General features: G+C 40.0%; 1 protein-coding gene across 1 annotated transcript in view; it reads right to left on the bottom strand.

Annotated features, from left to right (window-relative positions):
- The window catches only part of FAM135B (family with sequence similarity 135 member B), a 149,691-nt gene extending 135,463 nt beyond the window's left edge, over positions 1-14,228 (bottom strand). The window contains exon 1 of the mRNA XM_075141118.1: positions 14,133-14,228. Within this exon, the coding sequence (XP_074997219.1) occupies positions 14,133-14,209 (77 nt within the window). The 5' untranslated portion in view covers positions 14,210-14,228. The remainder of the gene's footprint in view (positions 1-14,132) is intronic.
- Between the last annotated feature and the right edge of the window lie 2,135 nt (positions 14,229-16,363).

Raw genomic sequence — 16,363 nt, 5'->3', positions numbered from 1 at the left:
TGAGCGTGTTTTCAGTCCCATCACTGAGGTCATTGAGATGTTGAACAGCGTGGGGCCCCGTATTGTTCCCTGGCAGACCCCACTTGTGACAGGCTGCCAGCCAGAGTAAAAACCATTGATCACCACCCTCTGAGTAGACCTGTTAAGCCAATTTCCTACTGATCTCTCAGACCACCCATCCAGTCTGTATCTTGCCAGTTTGTCTAGGCGGAGGCTGTGGGAGATTATTGAACACTTTGCTGAAGTTCAGTATCACATCTGCTGAGTCAAGGTCTGTGCAGACTCCTTTCAGAGAGAGTGCTGCTACACTTTTCCGCAGTTTTTCTGTAACCTAAGTCAAACAATATCTAGGTTCAGTTCCCTTCCATGTCTGAGATCATCTGCAACTTTTATCTTTTCTGTGCTTATCCATATGGTATTGTTTTCATTCCTGCTGAGGCTGTTCCTGTTTTCATCGAATAAAAATTTTAATTGGATCTCAAATCAGCATTGTATATTAGGCATTAGCAGAAGCAAGAATGAAAACTGAGGACTCCACTGACATAAGTGAATTCATGTGATGGAGCTACACGTTATTATTTCTCTAGCCCTTCATCCTATTTCAGAATACAACAACTCACCTAACTTGTTCCGTCCATTCACTATAAACATATCCAAACTGGACTTGTGAATTCCAGTCTGGAAAGGAAAACACCTAAACATTTGGTCTGATAACACTAAACACCATCAGACTCAAGCCTTTCTGTGGATCTGGATCTTCATGCCAGCATTTAAGATACTAATGACAGACCGAATCAACCGTATGATCAAACATATGAGATCCTCCAAAGGGAGCCAGGACTCCTCAAACCTTCTATCACAGGCAAGTCTAAAAAGAATCTCAGATGATGGCTCAATCTGTAGACTTGGTATTTCATTATAGTGGAATAAATGCTAGTTTCATCTAGATAATGATTCTGGCAACAACCTAATCTTATGAATATTCTCTTCATATCAGGAACACCACAAGACAATGGATAGACATTGATGAAGTAATCCTAATTTGTTTATTCTTCCCCACTCCAAACAACTAAATAGGCCACCTACCTTAGAGAATAAAAGGCTCACTGCCTCCCTTTAACCATTTCCCTACTCTTACTAAGCTTTACTAGGACTTTCAGTGCCTGAATTCAGTGTATTTTGTACCTTGCTAGTTTGGCTAGCAGAGAATCCTGCCAAAAGTAAGAACTTGAGTCCAGTATGTTTTCTGTTACGGGATTTATCCTTCTTTCTTTTTCCAGTTGGTTGAACAAGCCAGGGCTGCTCTTATCTGAGAATCTTCACACCCAGTCACTTTCCTTAAGCTCTAGTACGTCTATTACATCAATTTATTTCTCTCCACTGCTTCACAAAGTTTATCTTGTGAGTAGGACGTGTGAGAACCAAAGAGAATATGTTAAACTGGTCAGCGAGAAAATCACAAAATAAATTAAAAATCCACAGCTTCCTCAGCATTTTTGGTGTTGGCTGGTTGCAGACATCACTCCAAACAGTCACATTATAAACTGACTTCTCATTTATTGTAGGACATCATTATAAAGATTTATCATGCATAACCAAATGGGAACAACAGATTACTGAAGAACAGTTCATTTTTCAGTTGCATTTTATTTGTAATACCTTTTCTTGGCAGATGTTATCCCCACAAATGAATGAATGTTCTGAAGTAACAAAGTAGACATGGATTGATGGGAGAAATTGATCTGCATTTGTTAATGTACTTTTGCTGCATCAAGCACATTAAGTAATTAAAGTGCTAAAAAAGATCTTCCCATCCAGAAACACAATATACTGAACTCCATTAAAGCAAGGACAAAGGCCAGTTGTTTTTTCCATTGCATCTCAAGTGCACCTTGTCTGCAGCGTACACACGGTATAGTTTGATTGCATCCATAGAATTAAACTATCCAGTTACTCAAACAGTTATTATCTCAAGGCAACTCTGAAGGATGAAGTGTCAAAAAAGAGTAATGATTTTGAGTTGCCAACGTAAGCCATCTTAAAAGGATCTGATCCTGAGACGGTGTATAGTTTTCCATTCTGAAAATTAGAGTTTGGAATGTTTTAAGCTGAATACAAAAATATCTGGAAAATAAAAGTCAGAGACACTCTGGAACAAACTTTTCCCATGTACAATGATGTTTTCTATTATCACAGTATCTGAGCATTTGTGATTGTACCTTGTTAAGAGCAATCTTCTGAGATATTATTACTACTCCCATGTTTATAGATAATAGCTGATGAGCTAAAAGGCTGTTCAAGCCCACCTCAAGAAATTTCCCGAACCCATTACTCACTCCAACAAATAATAACAGTCATAGATCATTTGGGTTTGGAACAGTTACATTAAAATGCATCTTACAAAACTGTGCAGAAGTGTGTGGACAGTATTGCCAAGAGACAGAATTTCTTCAAATAGGGAAGCAGGGAAACAGAGCTGAACCACATCTCCTAGCCACTAGGCAGTGCTTCCTCTCTTAAAACGATGGGCATGGGGCACTAAGTTAGAGACATAACAGTGAGATAAATTACTGCTGTGGGGTTTTTTTTTCAACCCTAGTTTGCATGGCAATGTGAAATTTTTCACAAACAGTTCCCAGCAATCATTAATACAGAATTGAAACTAGGCATGTGCAATATCAGAGGGACAATTCTGGATAACATGGTTGTTTAAAACAAACACATGTTGGAGAGCCCAGAAATGTGATATTAATTTGAGAGCTTATGAGAACTCCAAATGTCATCTTATCACTTCTCAACCCATATGGGCCAGATTCACCACTTGTTCTCCTCCCATTTGGTGCCCATGTAGCACAACAAGAACCGTCTGAGTCATATGTCGGGAAAGAGTGTGCTCACTTTACTTCAGTCACCTTTCACACATGGGATGGCAGCTGATTTTTCTTGGTCATGAACACTAGAATGATAACTAGTCATTAAATTATTTAAAAGTACACATTGCACAACATTCAGGAAATTGGCCTCTGTTTAGTCATAGGTATCAGGGAAAAAAAAGTTTAAGTATAATCTAGTGAATCAATACATTCACTTCCTAGCTTTCTTTCTGATCCTAGTCTTGTTACAGTTGTCTCAGCTTTTTCCCATCTGTAGAACATAAACAACTAGGACTTAAGAAAGACATTTTGAAGGATAAGTAAAGGTTGTAAAGTGACTTCTGATCCACAGATAAAAGGTGGTGATACTTAAGCAGAACACAGTTTAGTATAGATAGTCTGGCTACACAGGTGGAAAGCTTTGTACACACCAGGAAAATTCAGAAGTCAAGAGGTAAGGATACAGACAGAGAAGGCATTCTGCTTGCTCCTGGAAGACAAACATTAAAATATATTATACAGACAGTGCTAGCCAAGAGGAATGTCATGCAAACAGATGGGATCCACTTTCTTAGGAAATAAAACGCAAGGTATGATGTTAGATTAAAATCTTGGGTAAAAAATACAGTTAAAAAGAGAAGAAGAAACTAAAATGAAACTTTTGGGATTTAGCCAGCTTTTAATGCTCATCAGTCATTAACCTGGAAGACAGCTCATTCTACCATCTATAACATTAAAAATTGACCATCATAAGATTTTCTTCAAAGCTCTTGGTGTGTAATTGGGCAGTGCTTTGCCCATTTTTATGAATCCAATTCATAAAATATTTCTACAAGCAGAGATCTTAAATTTAAAGAATTATCCTCTGGAGTATCAGAGAGTGGCTTTGATCACCGTTGAGAAAGTTAATTAAGTTTTAAGTTCAGCAATGCAAAGTTTTTCATTTAATGGGCTAAAACCATGTCTTTGAGGTGAATTTCTACTTGAACCAATAGACTGTATACAATAAGTTGTTGCTTTTCATGCGTGGGTCTTCTAGAGACAGCTGTGATCTTCATTGATGCACTTGGGTCTAACTGGTTTACCCTTTGAGTATTTGTGTTTAATGATATCATGGAGAATTGATGACACAAACCCCATACATTCTTAGAATCAGGTGGCATTAAGTGCAGCATCAAAAATTGGGCTCCTTCAGGATGTGATGCATTTGTTGAGAAACGACACAATAACATCAAGACTTAAGGTGTGGAGCATTGCATATAGATGAGAAGTAGAATTTAATTTTATTTGTAAACTGCATCTCTCAGCTAAAATAACTTTTTAATGTTAATCAAATAAACCTATTTTGTGCTGTAAGCTAAACAGCTGGACAAATTACTGGAGACCATGGTGCTGACGATAAATCACTAAAACATAGTGTCTATTGCACAGGTTGAAACCGAGCGACGCAGAAGGAATCTGCACAGGGTTGTTTCAATGCCGGGGAAGGCTATGGTCACACTCATCCTAGAGTCAGGGAATTGTTCAGGCTGGAAGGGAACTTGCGCGGTCTCCAGCTCAATGCCTGCTCAAAGCAGGACCAATTATTGAATTTGGACCGAATCGCTCAGGGCCATGTCCAGTCAGGTCTTGAAAACTTTTAAGGATGGAGATTCCCCAGCCTCTCTGGACAGCAAATTCCAGAGCTTGACTATCCTCATAGGATTTTTTTTTTCCCTTGCAACCAAGAACTGAAAGAAGGGACCATGTCTAGCTGTTCTCTCAACAGCTTGTCCTATATTTAAAGACAGAATTTGCTGCTGGCAATTATGCCATGCTTCCTCTAGGGATATGCACAGTGTGTAACAACGTGATAACACATTCTGAACACAGATAACTTCATCTGCCTCAATTAGTTGCTGTTTGCAAAGTGCTTTAGAGGGGAAAAGAGCCAAAAGAGCTGCAAAGCACCACAATCGCCCTCACATGAAAACTTGTAGAGTAATTTCCCATTCCCTAAAAATTACACACAAGGAATACAGTGGTTTTTTGAAGGATCTCGTAGTTATTTTATTACCAGAGCTGCTCATTCAGTAATTTCTGGCACCCTCTCTTGTTTAGAATAATTGCACTGACACAGTCTATGCTGGTGTCATGTTTCTGGCTTGTTCTAGGTAAGTTCAGTGCTTTAAAAATGTGTCACTTGACATGTTCTTAAGTAATAAAATGTTGCAGCACATACACATATATCCTTTCACAAGCCTGAGGGCTTAGACTCCCTTCCCCTACACATATACATACACAGAGAACTGAGTGATTCCCAGCATTAGACACGGGTCCATCTGTAACTCTATGAATTAGGAGCTACAGTCAACCTTTGAAGTGTAGCTCTGTATAAATGTAAATCATGTTAGGTGAAATTGAAACTGCTTTCTGACATAATTCACTCAGAAAGTCATCAAAGCAGCAATGTAAATGTCACTTGGATTGGGGTGATATTTGCTTTCCTTAGAGGAGAGAGTATCCAGATGTTAAGGGAACGAAGGTTTATTTTTTGGTCAACTAAATACAACAGTTAGCCAAGTTTGGTTTTTTTCCTTTTGATTTTTTTTTTTAAAAAGGCTTGCAAGGAACACACTACTTTTCCATTCTTCCAGCACTGATTACCAACAGGGGATTGTTTAACAAGTGAATGGAACCTGGAGTTAATATTTTAAAAATATTTTTTAAGACTAATAAACATGAAATTATTTTTTGAAGCTCTGGGATACAACTTTCGATGGTTTTCATAGCAATCGTGAGCATTAAAAGGTTAATTTTAAATAGTACAAGAATTTCTTGTCTAACTGCCTGACTCCAGGAAACACAGCTTTAAAAGTAAGGGGTAGGATCTGCATCAAAAGCGTAGACATTGCCAAAGGCTCAGCTACAAACTCTGGCACAGAAAACTTACTAGAAATGTCCTTGCTTAATATTGAGTATCACAAAGAAGCTTCTTTGGAGGCATGAGTTACAGAGGTGCATTGCTTGCCAGCCTCTAAATCAGAGATGACACAATCCAACAAGCCCATTAATTTCAGTGGTTTTGAAGAAGGCTATAGAAGCCTGATTAACATAAGTTGTGACATGGTTTTAATTGATTTCCTGAGTATTTAGCAGTTTTGAAAACTGAGGCCGGAAGAACAGCGAAACCCCTGTATTTTCTGAGATGTAGACATTTGTATTATTTTATTTGGCTCTTACAACCCATTGCTGACAAGATCACTACAAAGTGTCCATTCTGCTATGGTACTGCCTTTGCTTAAACATCCAAAATTTTATAGCCTTCTTTAGTTACAATCATGTACATAACACACTAGCTGACAAGCTTTTTTCTTTTTTTTTTTAATCCCATTCAGTATGAGATTCTTAGATGATACTCATGACTAATATCTGAGCAACCCTCAGAAGTGCTTCCACAAAGACCAATGTCTGTCATAGAATTTTCCTTTTATTCTCTCCCCTTGGGTAGAAACTTGAGCAGTAGAGTGTTTTCTATTTTAACTCTATACTCTTTGCACACACAAACACACTATTGCGTGCTCTTGTCCAAAATGCCAGATCAGTTCTAAGATGCCTGACCCTTGGAGATGATCCCCTGTCCCGTAGGAGTTCACCGCACTGCTCCAGCCAGGTCCTAGAGAAGGGGTGATCCTTCATGCAGATGCATTTTCCATTTCTGAAACAAAGTTCTAATTTGCTAAAAAAAAAAAAAAACAATTGCTGATCACCATGTTCAATCCTGAGCTTAAGAACCCTTGTCTAGATTCTGGTCACAAGCTGCAAAGCACTCTGAAAACAGAAAGTAAGTTATCCTCTGCTTTCTACACCAACTTCCTATATGATCTGGTGTCCAATATGCTCACATCCCGTGGGGCTGAGGAGATAACGTGCAGTGTTTTGTAGCAATTCCCTCATGTCCCTCACGATGACATTTCTGCAGCTCAGAATAATTGGCATTAGGAGAGCCATTAGGAGACACATTAGGAGAGTGTATCTCCTATGCAAACAGAAATAGCAGGAATATCAGTCATACCTGTTATGGTTATTATCAGCAAGCTGCCTAGGGACAGTCCCAAGCTGCGGGCCAGACAGACCAGTTATGGAGATATATATATACCTTCCATCAAAGGATAGTGAGCCATACTCTACACGAAGCTGTCGTCTAACTGCAAGCTGTGTCTTGCTTAGGTTCACCTCTCCTTTCTCTGCTACTCACTGAACCGTTGTAGTGTGACACACACATATGCAACAGATGGATATGCATATTCTCTGCATAATGTTGTCACTTCATTTTACACCATCTGGTTAATTGTACAATCAGCAATTATTACACAAAAATGGCTGAAAAGACACAAAGGGAACTGACCACAGTAGGTCACAGAAGGAGCTCTAGCGGGCAAGGCACAGTTTTCGTCACTGTACACTGGCTGCATTTCGGAGAGGTCACACTAAGGTTCTCTGCCACATCTAGCATGTGAAACATCATCTCAGGGTCCTGAGTACTATCTGTCCATGCCCCTTATTTCTGAATCTAGATTGTACTAATTCTGTGATTTTGCCTTCGTTAGCCAACCTATTAAATGAGTGTGGTGGGCTGGCCATGGGTGGATGCCAGGTGCCCACCAAAGCTGCTCTATCACTCCCCCTCCTCCGCTGGACAGGGGAGACAAAATATAATTAAAGTCTCGTAGGTCGAGATAAGGACAGGGAGAGATCATTCACCAGATACTGTCACGGGCAAAACAGACTTGACTTGGGGAAATTAGTTTAATTTATTACCAATCAAAATCAGAGTAAGATAATGAGAAAATACAAACCAAATCTTAAAACACCTTCCCCCCACCCCTCCCTTCTTCCCGGGCTTAACTTTACTCCTGATTTTCTCTACCTCCTCCCCTTGAGCAGTGCAGGGGGACGCGGAATGGGGGTTGTGGTTTGTTCACCACACGTTATCTCTGCTGCTCCTTCCTCCTCAGGGGGAGGACTCCTCACACTCTTCCCCTGCTCCAGCGTGGGTCCCTCCCATGGGAGACAGTCCTCCGTGAACTTCTCCAATGTGAGTCCTTTCCACAGGCTACAGTTCTTCACAAACTGCTCCAGCGTGGGTCCCTTCCATGGGGTGCAGTCCTTCAGGAACAGACTGCTCCAGCGTGGGTCCCCCATGGGGTCACAAGTCCTGCCAGCAAACCTGCTCCAGCCTGGACTCTTCTCTCCACAGGTCCACAGGTCCTCCCAGGAGCCTGCTCCAGCACAGGCTTTCCACAGGGTCACAGCTTCCTTTGAGGGCATCCATCTGCTCCAGCATGAGGACCTGCATGGGCTGCAGGTGGGTATCTGCTCCACCATTAACCTCCACGGGCTGCAGGGGGACAGCCTGCCTCACCATGGTCTTCACCACGGGCTGCAGGGGAATCTCTGCTCCAGTGCCTGGAGCACCTCCTCCCCTCCTTCTTCACTGACCTTGGTGCCTGCAGGGCTGTTTCTCTCACATGTTCTCACTCCTCTCTCCGGCTGCTGTTGCGCAGCAGTTTTCTTCCCTCTTCTTAAATATGTTATCCCAGAGACGCTACCACCGTCGCTGATAGGCTCAGCTTGGCCAGCAGTGGGTCCATCTTGGAGCCGGCTGGCATTGGCTGTATCGGACATGGAGGAAGCTTCTAACAGCTTCTCACAGAAGCCACCCCTGTAGCCCCCCTGCTACCAAAACCTTGCCACACAAACCCAATACAATGAGTTGAAGTTGGCCTTTAGCTCAGTTCTCTGTAAGTAAAGAAGTGACACAGAACAGTTACCCGATGTATTTATGGTAAGATAAGTCAGAGTATCACTTATTTGAAGGGGGGAGATAATTTCCAGAACAAGAGTATCCTACTTTCCACTGACTATTTTGATCATCAGTCAACAGAGTTTGTTGAGATGCTGCTCTTAACCTGCAGAACAGTCTCGTATCTTAGGCTTGATGCTATCTAGTTTCAATCTTTTCCCCCTACCACTGGCACTGGAGATCCCACCTCTCTTCATTAGACACAGGGTGCCTGAATATTAAGGATGGCCATACTAACTAACCAAATGAGAGAATTGTCTTCACCAACTGTCATCAAAATAACTCATCGTTCCTGATTCGCCTGAAGTTGGACATTTGCTACACTTTGGGACATTGATGTGTTCAGTTTTGGGCCCCTCACTACAAGAAGGACATTGAGGTGCTGGAGCGTGTCCAGAGAAGGGCAACGAAGCTGGTGAAGGGTCTGGAGCACAAGCCTTATGAGGAGCGGCTGAGGGAACTGGGGTTGTTTAGTCTGGAGAAGAGGAGGCTGAGGGGAGACTTCATCGCGCTCTACAACTACCTGAAAGGAGGTTGTAGCGAGGTGGGTGTTGGTCTCTTCTCCCAAGTAACTAGCGATAGGACTAGACGAAATGGCCTCAAGTTGTGCCAAGGGAGGTTTAGGTTGGACATTAGGAGAAATTTCTTTACTGAAAGAGTGGTCAGGCCTTGGAACAGGCTGCCCAGGGAAGTGGTTGAGTCACCATCCCTGGAAGTATTTAAAAGACGTGTAGATGAGGCACTTAGGGACATGGTGTAGTGGGCATGGTGGTGTTGGATTGACGGTTGGACTCGATGATCTTAGAGGTCTTTTCCAACCTTAATGGTTCTAAGATTCTATGATTCTATGATTACTGAGCCCCAGCACGTCAGCTACTTTCATGAGTACGGGTTTGAGCTACACTAGTTTCAATCCTGTCGGTTCAGCGCAGCAGGTTCTCAACTATCACAGCATGACCATGTAGACAATCATTGCCTTATTACTCCTGAGCTTCTTTTTCTTTTTTTTTTTGAAGGTACCTGTTGCTGCCTTAAAGTGAAGGTCTGTTCAAGAGTCACAGAAATAATATGTCTTCATGTCAAGAAAAAAGTCAGTTCTGTCAATACATCTGTTTCAAGGGACGGCACTCATTATTCCAGAAATGCATCACTTCAACATTAGCTCTCTTCTTTTTCTTTTTTTTTTTTTTTTTCTTTTTTACTTCATTTATATTAAAGAGAATCCTTGCATCATAAATGAACTAGGTAAGTATTTTCAAAATGACAAAAGTGATTTGTATTTCATTAGAGGTGAGAAGTTTGAAGAAATGCATATTGTTATGAACAAAGTAACAATATTTGCCTTTGTCCTAGACTTTTAAATGATTTTTTTTTTTTTGCATATCCTGACACTGTACCTCAAAGACTCTGGGAAATAAGGTCTGAACCTCTGAATACGATGTGTATTTTCCAGGTATCCATCCTGACAAGAAAGGCATTGATTGATTGCCGAACCCCAGTTTGCTGAGGAAAGGAGCTGCTGCACTGTGTTTCTGAAGTGGGTGATTTCATGACTAAGTACACTGAAACGCTGTTGTCCATCTGGTAGGCAGCAAGGATGTTTTGCCACATAAAGGCTTTGTCTGTTAAGGCAGAATATCATGTTTTCAACAGCTCTGAATGCTACTGATACTTGATCTGATACTTGTAGGGTTTTGGAAGCTCTGGGACCACAGATCTTTTCCCCAGGGCAAGGTTGTATTCATTTTAGAAGCAGCTGGACTTCATTTTTCCACTCATTTTTAATCACCACTACCCTTTACACACACAAACCACCAGTGTAAGTGTTAGACACTTACAAATTGCAGCCTGGAATTTGAGGAGTGAAAAGACTGATAAGCAGTTGATTCAGTCCTGTGATTGGTAACTAATGACTTACCTTGATTCTTGTGTTATAATACATCATTGCCAGAATCCCAGCATTATTAAGTCAGTGTTTCACCTTCTTTGTGCCCTCTATTCCCTCACAGACTCCAAAAGTTACTTACCCTGTGAACACAGTAGTTGTGGGCTTATTTTTTTTTCTCTGTCAAATAGATTTTGAAAAGCTTTAAGAAAAAAAGGTGCAGAAGGATTGCTTCTGACAGAACCAAATCAATTAATTGATCTCTGGCAGTCAGGGATAATTTTATTTCCTACTCTATTAAGGAAAATCAGAATCAGTTAGCTAATTTCACTACCGAAAATATCTGTCACCAGTTATTAAGCAGGACATGATGGAGAGAATTAAGGATGGAAAACTTAAAAATGTTTTTTCTTCCAGAAATTGCATTACATTTAGAACTTTGGTGTCAAACAGCATTGAAAATCCTTTGGCTTGACCAAAGAAAAGGTTCTTTCTTCCCCTACAGCAGCACCTACAGCATTTAACCTTTAATGTCTATAAATACTGACACTGTTATGTTTGTGCTTCAGAAGAAGATAAATTTAACACTAACTGACCAAAGTAAACTACCTGCAACACATAATTTACTGATAACTGTTCCTATTACATGTGCCAGAAACATATAACCATAACAAATATTTACCAAAAAAACCCTGATTAATTTTATATCAGAGTCTCTTTTCAATGTTAACCATTCATACAGATTAAGAAACATGATTCAAATATCACAGGGTGTAATTCAGATAGATTAAGGATTGTGGGGAAGGAGAGGTGGCAAGCGGCTGTGTGTGCATACAGAATTCAAAATAGCTTCCAGTGCAATAAAAAATAGAAGACGACCATTACTGAAGGCCTGGCATTTTAAAGCACTTTGACTCTGTGGCTTACGGCCAGCAGATCATGTCCTTAATCAGGTTTGATTATTAACCATGACCTAACGGCTCCAGGAGGGCTGATTCTCCCAGGATTCTCTTGCCAAACCTTGTTGATTTACTGATTCGTTTATTTGCATGGAGTGCTCTTTTCCAAGGGGCTCACTGTTGGCCCAGCCACACTCTCCCTAAAGGTACTGTCTTTAGAAGGACAGTTAGCCAAGACTAAGTGTTTTTGGAAAATACTGTCCTTACTTCTGCACAGTTACACTGTTCCAACCCAGGAATTTCAACCTTATGTCAATTAGGCATATAGTAGCAGGACTGCTATGCATTTGTGGAGATACATAATCAGTTTTTTTATTACCTTTTTTTTATTTTGGTTTTGTATCAAACTATTAAAAGGAAAAGTAGGCAACATAAATTATTATTAATACTCTTCATTTTTGTTCTTGCTTTTGTTGTTAAAAAACATAGCACGTTGGGTTCCCACAGAAATTAAGATTCATTTCAGCTCCACTGCTATCCTGTTGGACAACCTTTCCTAAATCACCTTTCTGGCCTTCATCAGGACAGAATGATATTGACTTAGTTTACAAGGTACTCAAAGACGAAAACACTAGTTAAATAGAAAATTCCCGTCATTATTACTTCTACCATCCTCTCCTCTGGGCAGACCGTATGTCAATCCAAGATATCCCAGATGTCTATAGTGAATATCAACAATGGCAATAGGGGAAAAAATAAAAAGTGTACCCGCATTAAAATGAAATTTGGCAAGCTCATCTACTCCTTTTCTTCATACTTTCATGGTACGGTGATAGGGGCTGCTGAGTAGATAAAGCCAGGCAGAGGATACCAAGCAGCAAATATGAGACACAATAAAGGATTTTGTTGGAAATGCAAAGGTTAAAACTATGGAAGGAAAGCAAATGTAATACTATGCAGGATACATAAAAATAAAAATTACTGTAAACAAATTAATGCAGTATTCCATGTGTTTGGAATATTAATCAGTAAAGCAAGGTAAGCACCAGTGGGGAAAAAAGCAAGCATAATTAGGAACTCATTAGTGTGACAGCAGAATATATTATCTGTGGTAGTGCTGGTTTACCCCCACACCAGAGATTTCATCTGACTGACAAAGCCAAAGAAAACATTTTACAGAAATTGTTGAATGCAAAAGCAGACGAATATGCCAAAAAACAGGCAGCTCGTCACACAGTAACGTGAGAAGTGGGAAGGTTCCTGGCTAACCTCTGAACAACCTACTGTCTAAGTCCAAAAAAACCACTGAACCCACAGATGGGTGTGGATTTTCAAAAGTGAGGAAGATCAAAGACGTTACACTGATCACCAGAAGCCAAGAAAAAATCTATAGCTAGGACTGTCTTCTAAGGTCATAAGGACTGGAATACACAGGAGACTTCTTTTATAACTCAGATAAACCAAATACCTCAAGCACAGAGGATTTATTTTTTCTGTTTAACACAAGTACTTTGTATAGTCAGAATGTTTTCTAACATAAAGTTGGTGGATATTCGCTTGGAGACATGAACAAAATGACAGATGTCAGCCGTTAAAACAAAATAGAGCCGTGTTTCCTTCATTCAAGTTCACAGCATCTTTTCCACATAGTTCATCACAGTAAAAACAAATAACAAAAAGCCTGTATATAGATGGAAACAGCTCTACCTAATCCATCCCAATACCTGAAACAATTCCGTAGTTTTCTTGCCCAAAATGGTGCTCAGGATGGACAAATCAGCTGTGAACCACCCCTCTGTCACACTAAGGCGCAAAAGAGAAAATCTAGTGTGCTGTACACGTCAATCTTCATAGATGAAAGAAAATAATATTCAACTAGACCCACTGTTGTCCATGAAGGACATTCTTTTGACCCATCCGGGTCTTCTGGTCTCCTCAAAAAGTGTTTCAGTATCTTATCTTCTCACTGAAAAACACCTGTGGGGTCCAATATGCAAACAGAGTAACAACTCACACTTGGTTAGGGTTCTCCATTTCACAGCGTTGTTATAAAAGCTGTTAGGAAGAGAGGTGCAAAAGAATCGGGGCAAAAGTTTCAGCAAACCAGTAGTTGTGCATGTTGTTGTATCTTACAGGGATGTGAAGAAACAATGTGGCCACCAGAACCAGAACTTTAGACAAACATGAGTATTCATGTTCCCTTCTGAAATGGTGGGATTAAGCTAAATTTCATTAAAAGAATATAGTCATTAGATTTATGACCCTAAAATGAACATGTTTTTATTATAGTTCAATGCAGCTATCATTTAGCACAGAGGCTGAACACCAGTCCAGAAGCATTTAAAGCAGCTATTGTGCTTATATCTGAACAGATGCTTAAAATAATTTGGAGCATTACAAAAACAAGTATTGTATTACAAAAACAAGTCAGTCAGTCTGACTTTACAGTGAAAGTAACGTACATTGATCTTCCTTGACAGCAATGAAAGCCCAATGACATCCTTCCCTGCCCCAGAGATTGCATGAGAGATAACTGCAGTTGGAAGAAAAGAACCTGTTTTGGAGCTTAACTCTTTTCTGTAAATTACTGCTCTGTAATCAGCTGCGTATTAACGGAAACATGAACTCACCCTCTCTGGAAGAGGTCCACATTATGGAATTTGTGTAGCTCCACAGAAAACTCGACCGTTCCCTGGACCTCAGACATGATTTTTTCAGGTCATCACCTAAACAACACATATATACAGGCATTATAAACATTGAAAGTATTTTGCTTAACAAATCCATGAATGGATTACTACGTTTTATTCAGCATCTTGGGGTTCATGCAAAGCTTGAAATCGACTGAAATCAACTGGAATCTTTCCAATAATATCTTTGGGCTCCATCTTCAGGAAGACTCGCTAAAAGTCAGATCAAAGCAGTAATTAAGAGAGGTAAAAAGTCTAATTAAGCCTGAGGACAGAATGATAATATTATGGAAAAGATAAGGAGCAAAATGTAAATAACATATTATGTGCAAGAATCTCAAAGCAAATTTTAATTAACTCTCTTGCTACCCTTGTATGGGAAATTGATTTTTTTCTTCCTGTTTTACCAAATGGCAGATATCCAGGATCAACACAGCTCATTTCCTTAAAAGCACAGGCCAAAAAGACACAAACCCTAGACAGATGAGAGCAGAATTCAGAATTCTTTTGCTTTTGACCCCTCCTATGACTTAACTAAAGTCCCGGAAGGGAAGCTGCTGAGGGAATATGAATAATTTAAAGATTAATGAATGAAAGAGATTCTTCTCAGGAAAATGCTGACAAACAAAGCACTAATAGGCCACAACAGCTAGATCAAGATTTTGAAGCATTACAGCCATTTACATATAATGTCTCATACGTTTATTGAATAATTCAAGTTGGAAGGGACCTCAGGAGGTCATACCTTACTCAAGGAAGCTTTGCGAAAGTAAGTTTCCGAAGCAGCGCTATTTAATACACCAGTGTAAACCCTTAACATTAATTGCAGCAGAGGCAAGCCAAGGGCTTTTACAGCTTTTGGACAGATTTTGAATTTGCTATTTATTTGCTATTTGCTGTTGCCTTTACTCCTTTTCTCCCTGCAAGTCTACTTCTGGCAATCTGCAAGCTCTTTGGAAATTGTCTATAGCATCACTGAGAAGATAGAGATCAGGTTTGTTTAATTAACACGTTCATAACGATCATTTTGGTTTCACAGCAGCCAAGTACAATTTCTGAGGAAGACCCATGTTAGGGCTGTTAATAATTCCCCTATCTGAGACATACAGGGCTTTAAGGGGACATCCAGCTCAAACTGCGAAGTGGAGAATTTCTCCGTATGCGTTTACCAGTAAATTCCATGGCACCCAAAGATTTGACCATTTCCTCCCATGAAGCAAGAATGAAGAGGAGTTTGATACATGAAGTCCTCAGATAAGCATTAGGCTGTAGCTTTCTGATAAGTCTTAATGCTCATTCCCGATTAGTAATTTTCCAACTGACTGGCTTATTACACCAATTATTTTAAACTATGTTTTCTTTCTGGCTACCTCCAAGCACTACCATTTTTCAAATAGAGCTCATTCCAGAGTTAAAAGGTTGTTGATTTTTCATTCACCCTCCTCAAAAACAAACATTGCAGATGTTGACTTTCGAATTACAAGAATGGGACATAAGACGTAAGCAATATATGTAATATATGTCTATAACTGTGAGAAAGAAAAGAATTGCTAAGCTACCCATCTGCTATACCTCCAAGGTAAGGAACTCTACATTAGCTTGTGTCAGGCCATGATTTAGGAGCAGTAAAGGTAAAACTCAAATGCTATTACTTGACAAAGTACTATTCTTTTTTTTTTCCTTTCCTCCCTATTTCAACAGGAATGAGACTAACCCTTTCTCCTTTTGCCTTTCTACACAGCCTAAGGAGTTCTATCCTGTTTATAAGGCACGTATATCACATACCTAGCTGGTTATGTGTGTGATAGTCTTTTCTGAGTGTACAGCATCAAAGCAAAGCAGACTGTGTGTGGAAAACCAAGAGAAAACCACACAGTACCACAAAGCGATACTCTGACAATGTATTTAGCCTTGAGGAGAGTGCTAATTTGAAGAATTGCCTCTGGATAAATCTGCCTGCTGTGCTGAGGCATATTTCCCTAGACCAAAAGCTCAGGATCAAAGGAAACTCCATGCTTTTGAAGACACCAGTTTAAAGAGGAAGGTGTGAATGGATGGCCAGCCAGTTCAGACCAGCACCAAAATTGTCAAAGACAGAAAGAACGATGTGAAGCTAAGGTTAGCTAGGGTGAATGAAAAATTAAATACATGGAAATACACACACAGCTGTT

This window comes from Calonectris borealis, chromosome 2 (genome assembly GCF_964195595.1).
Source record: "Calonectris borealis chromosome 2, bCalBor7.hap1.2, whole genome shotgun sequence".
In the NCBI taxonomy this organism is placed as follows: Eukaryota; Metazoa; Chordata; class Aves; order Procellariiformes; family Procellariidae; genus Calonectris; species Calonectris borealis.
Note: the sequence above shows the minus strand (reverse complement) of the source record. Positions and strands in the feature narration are given on the sequence as shown.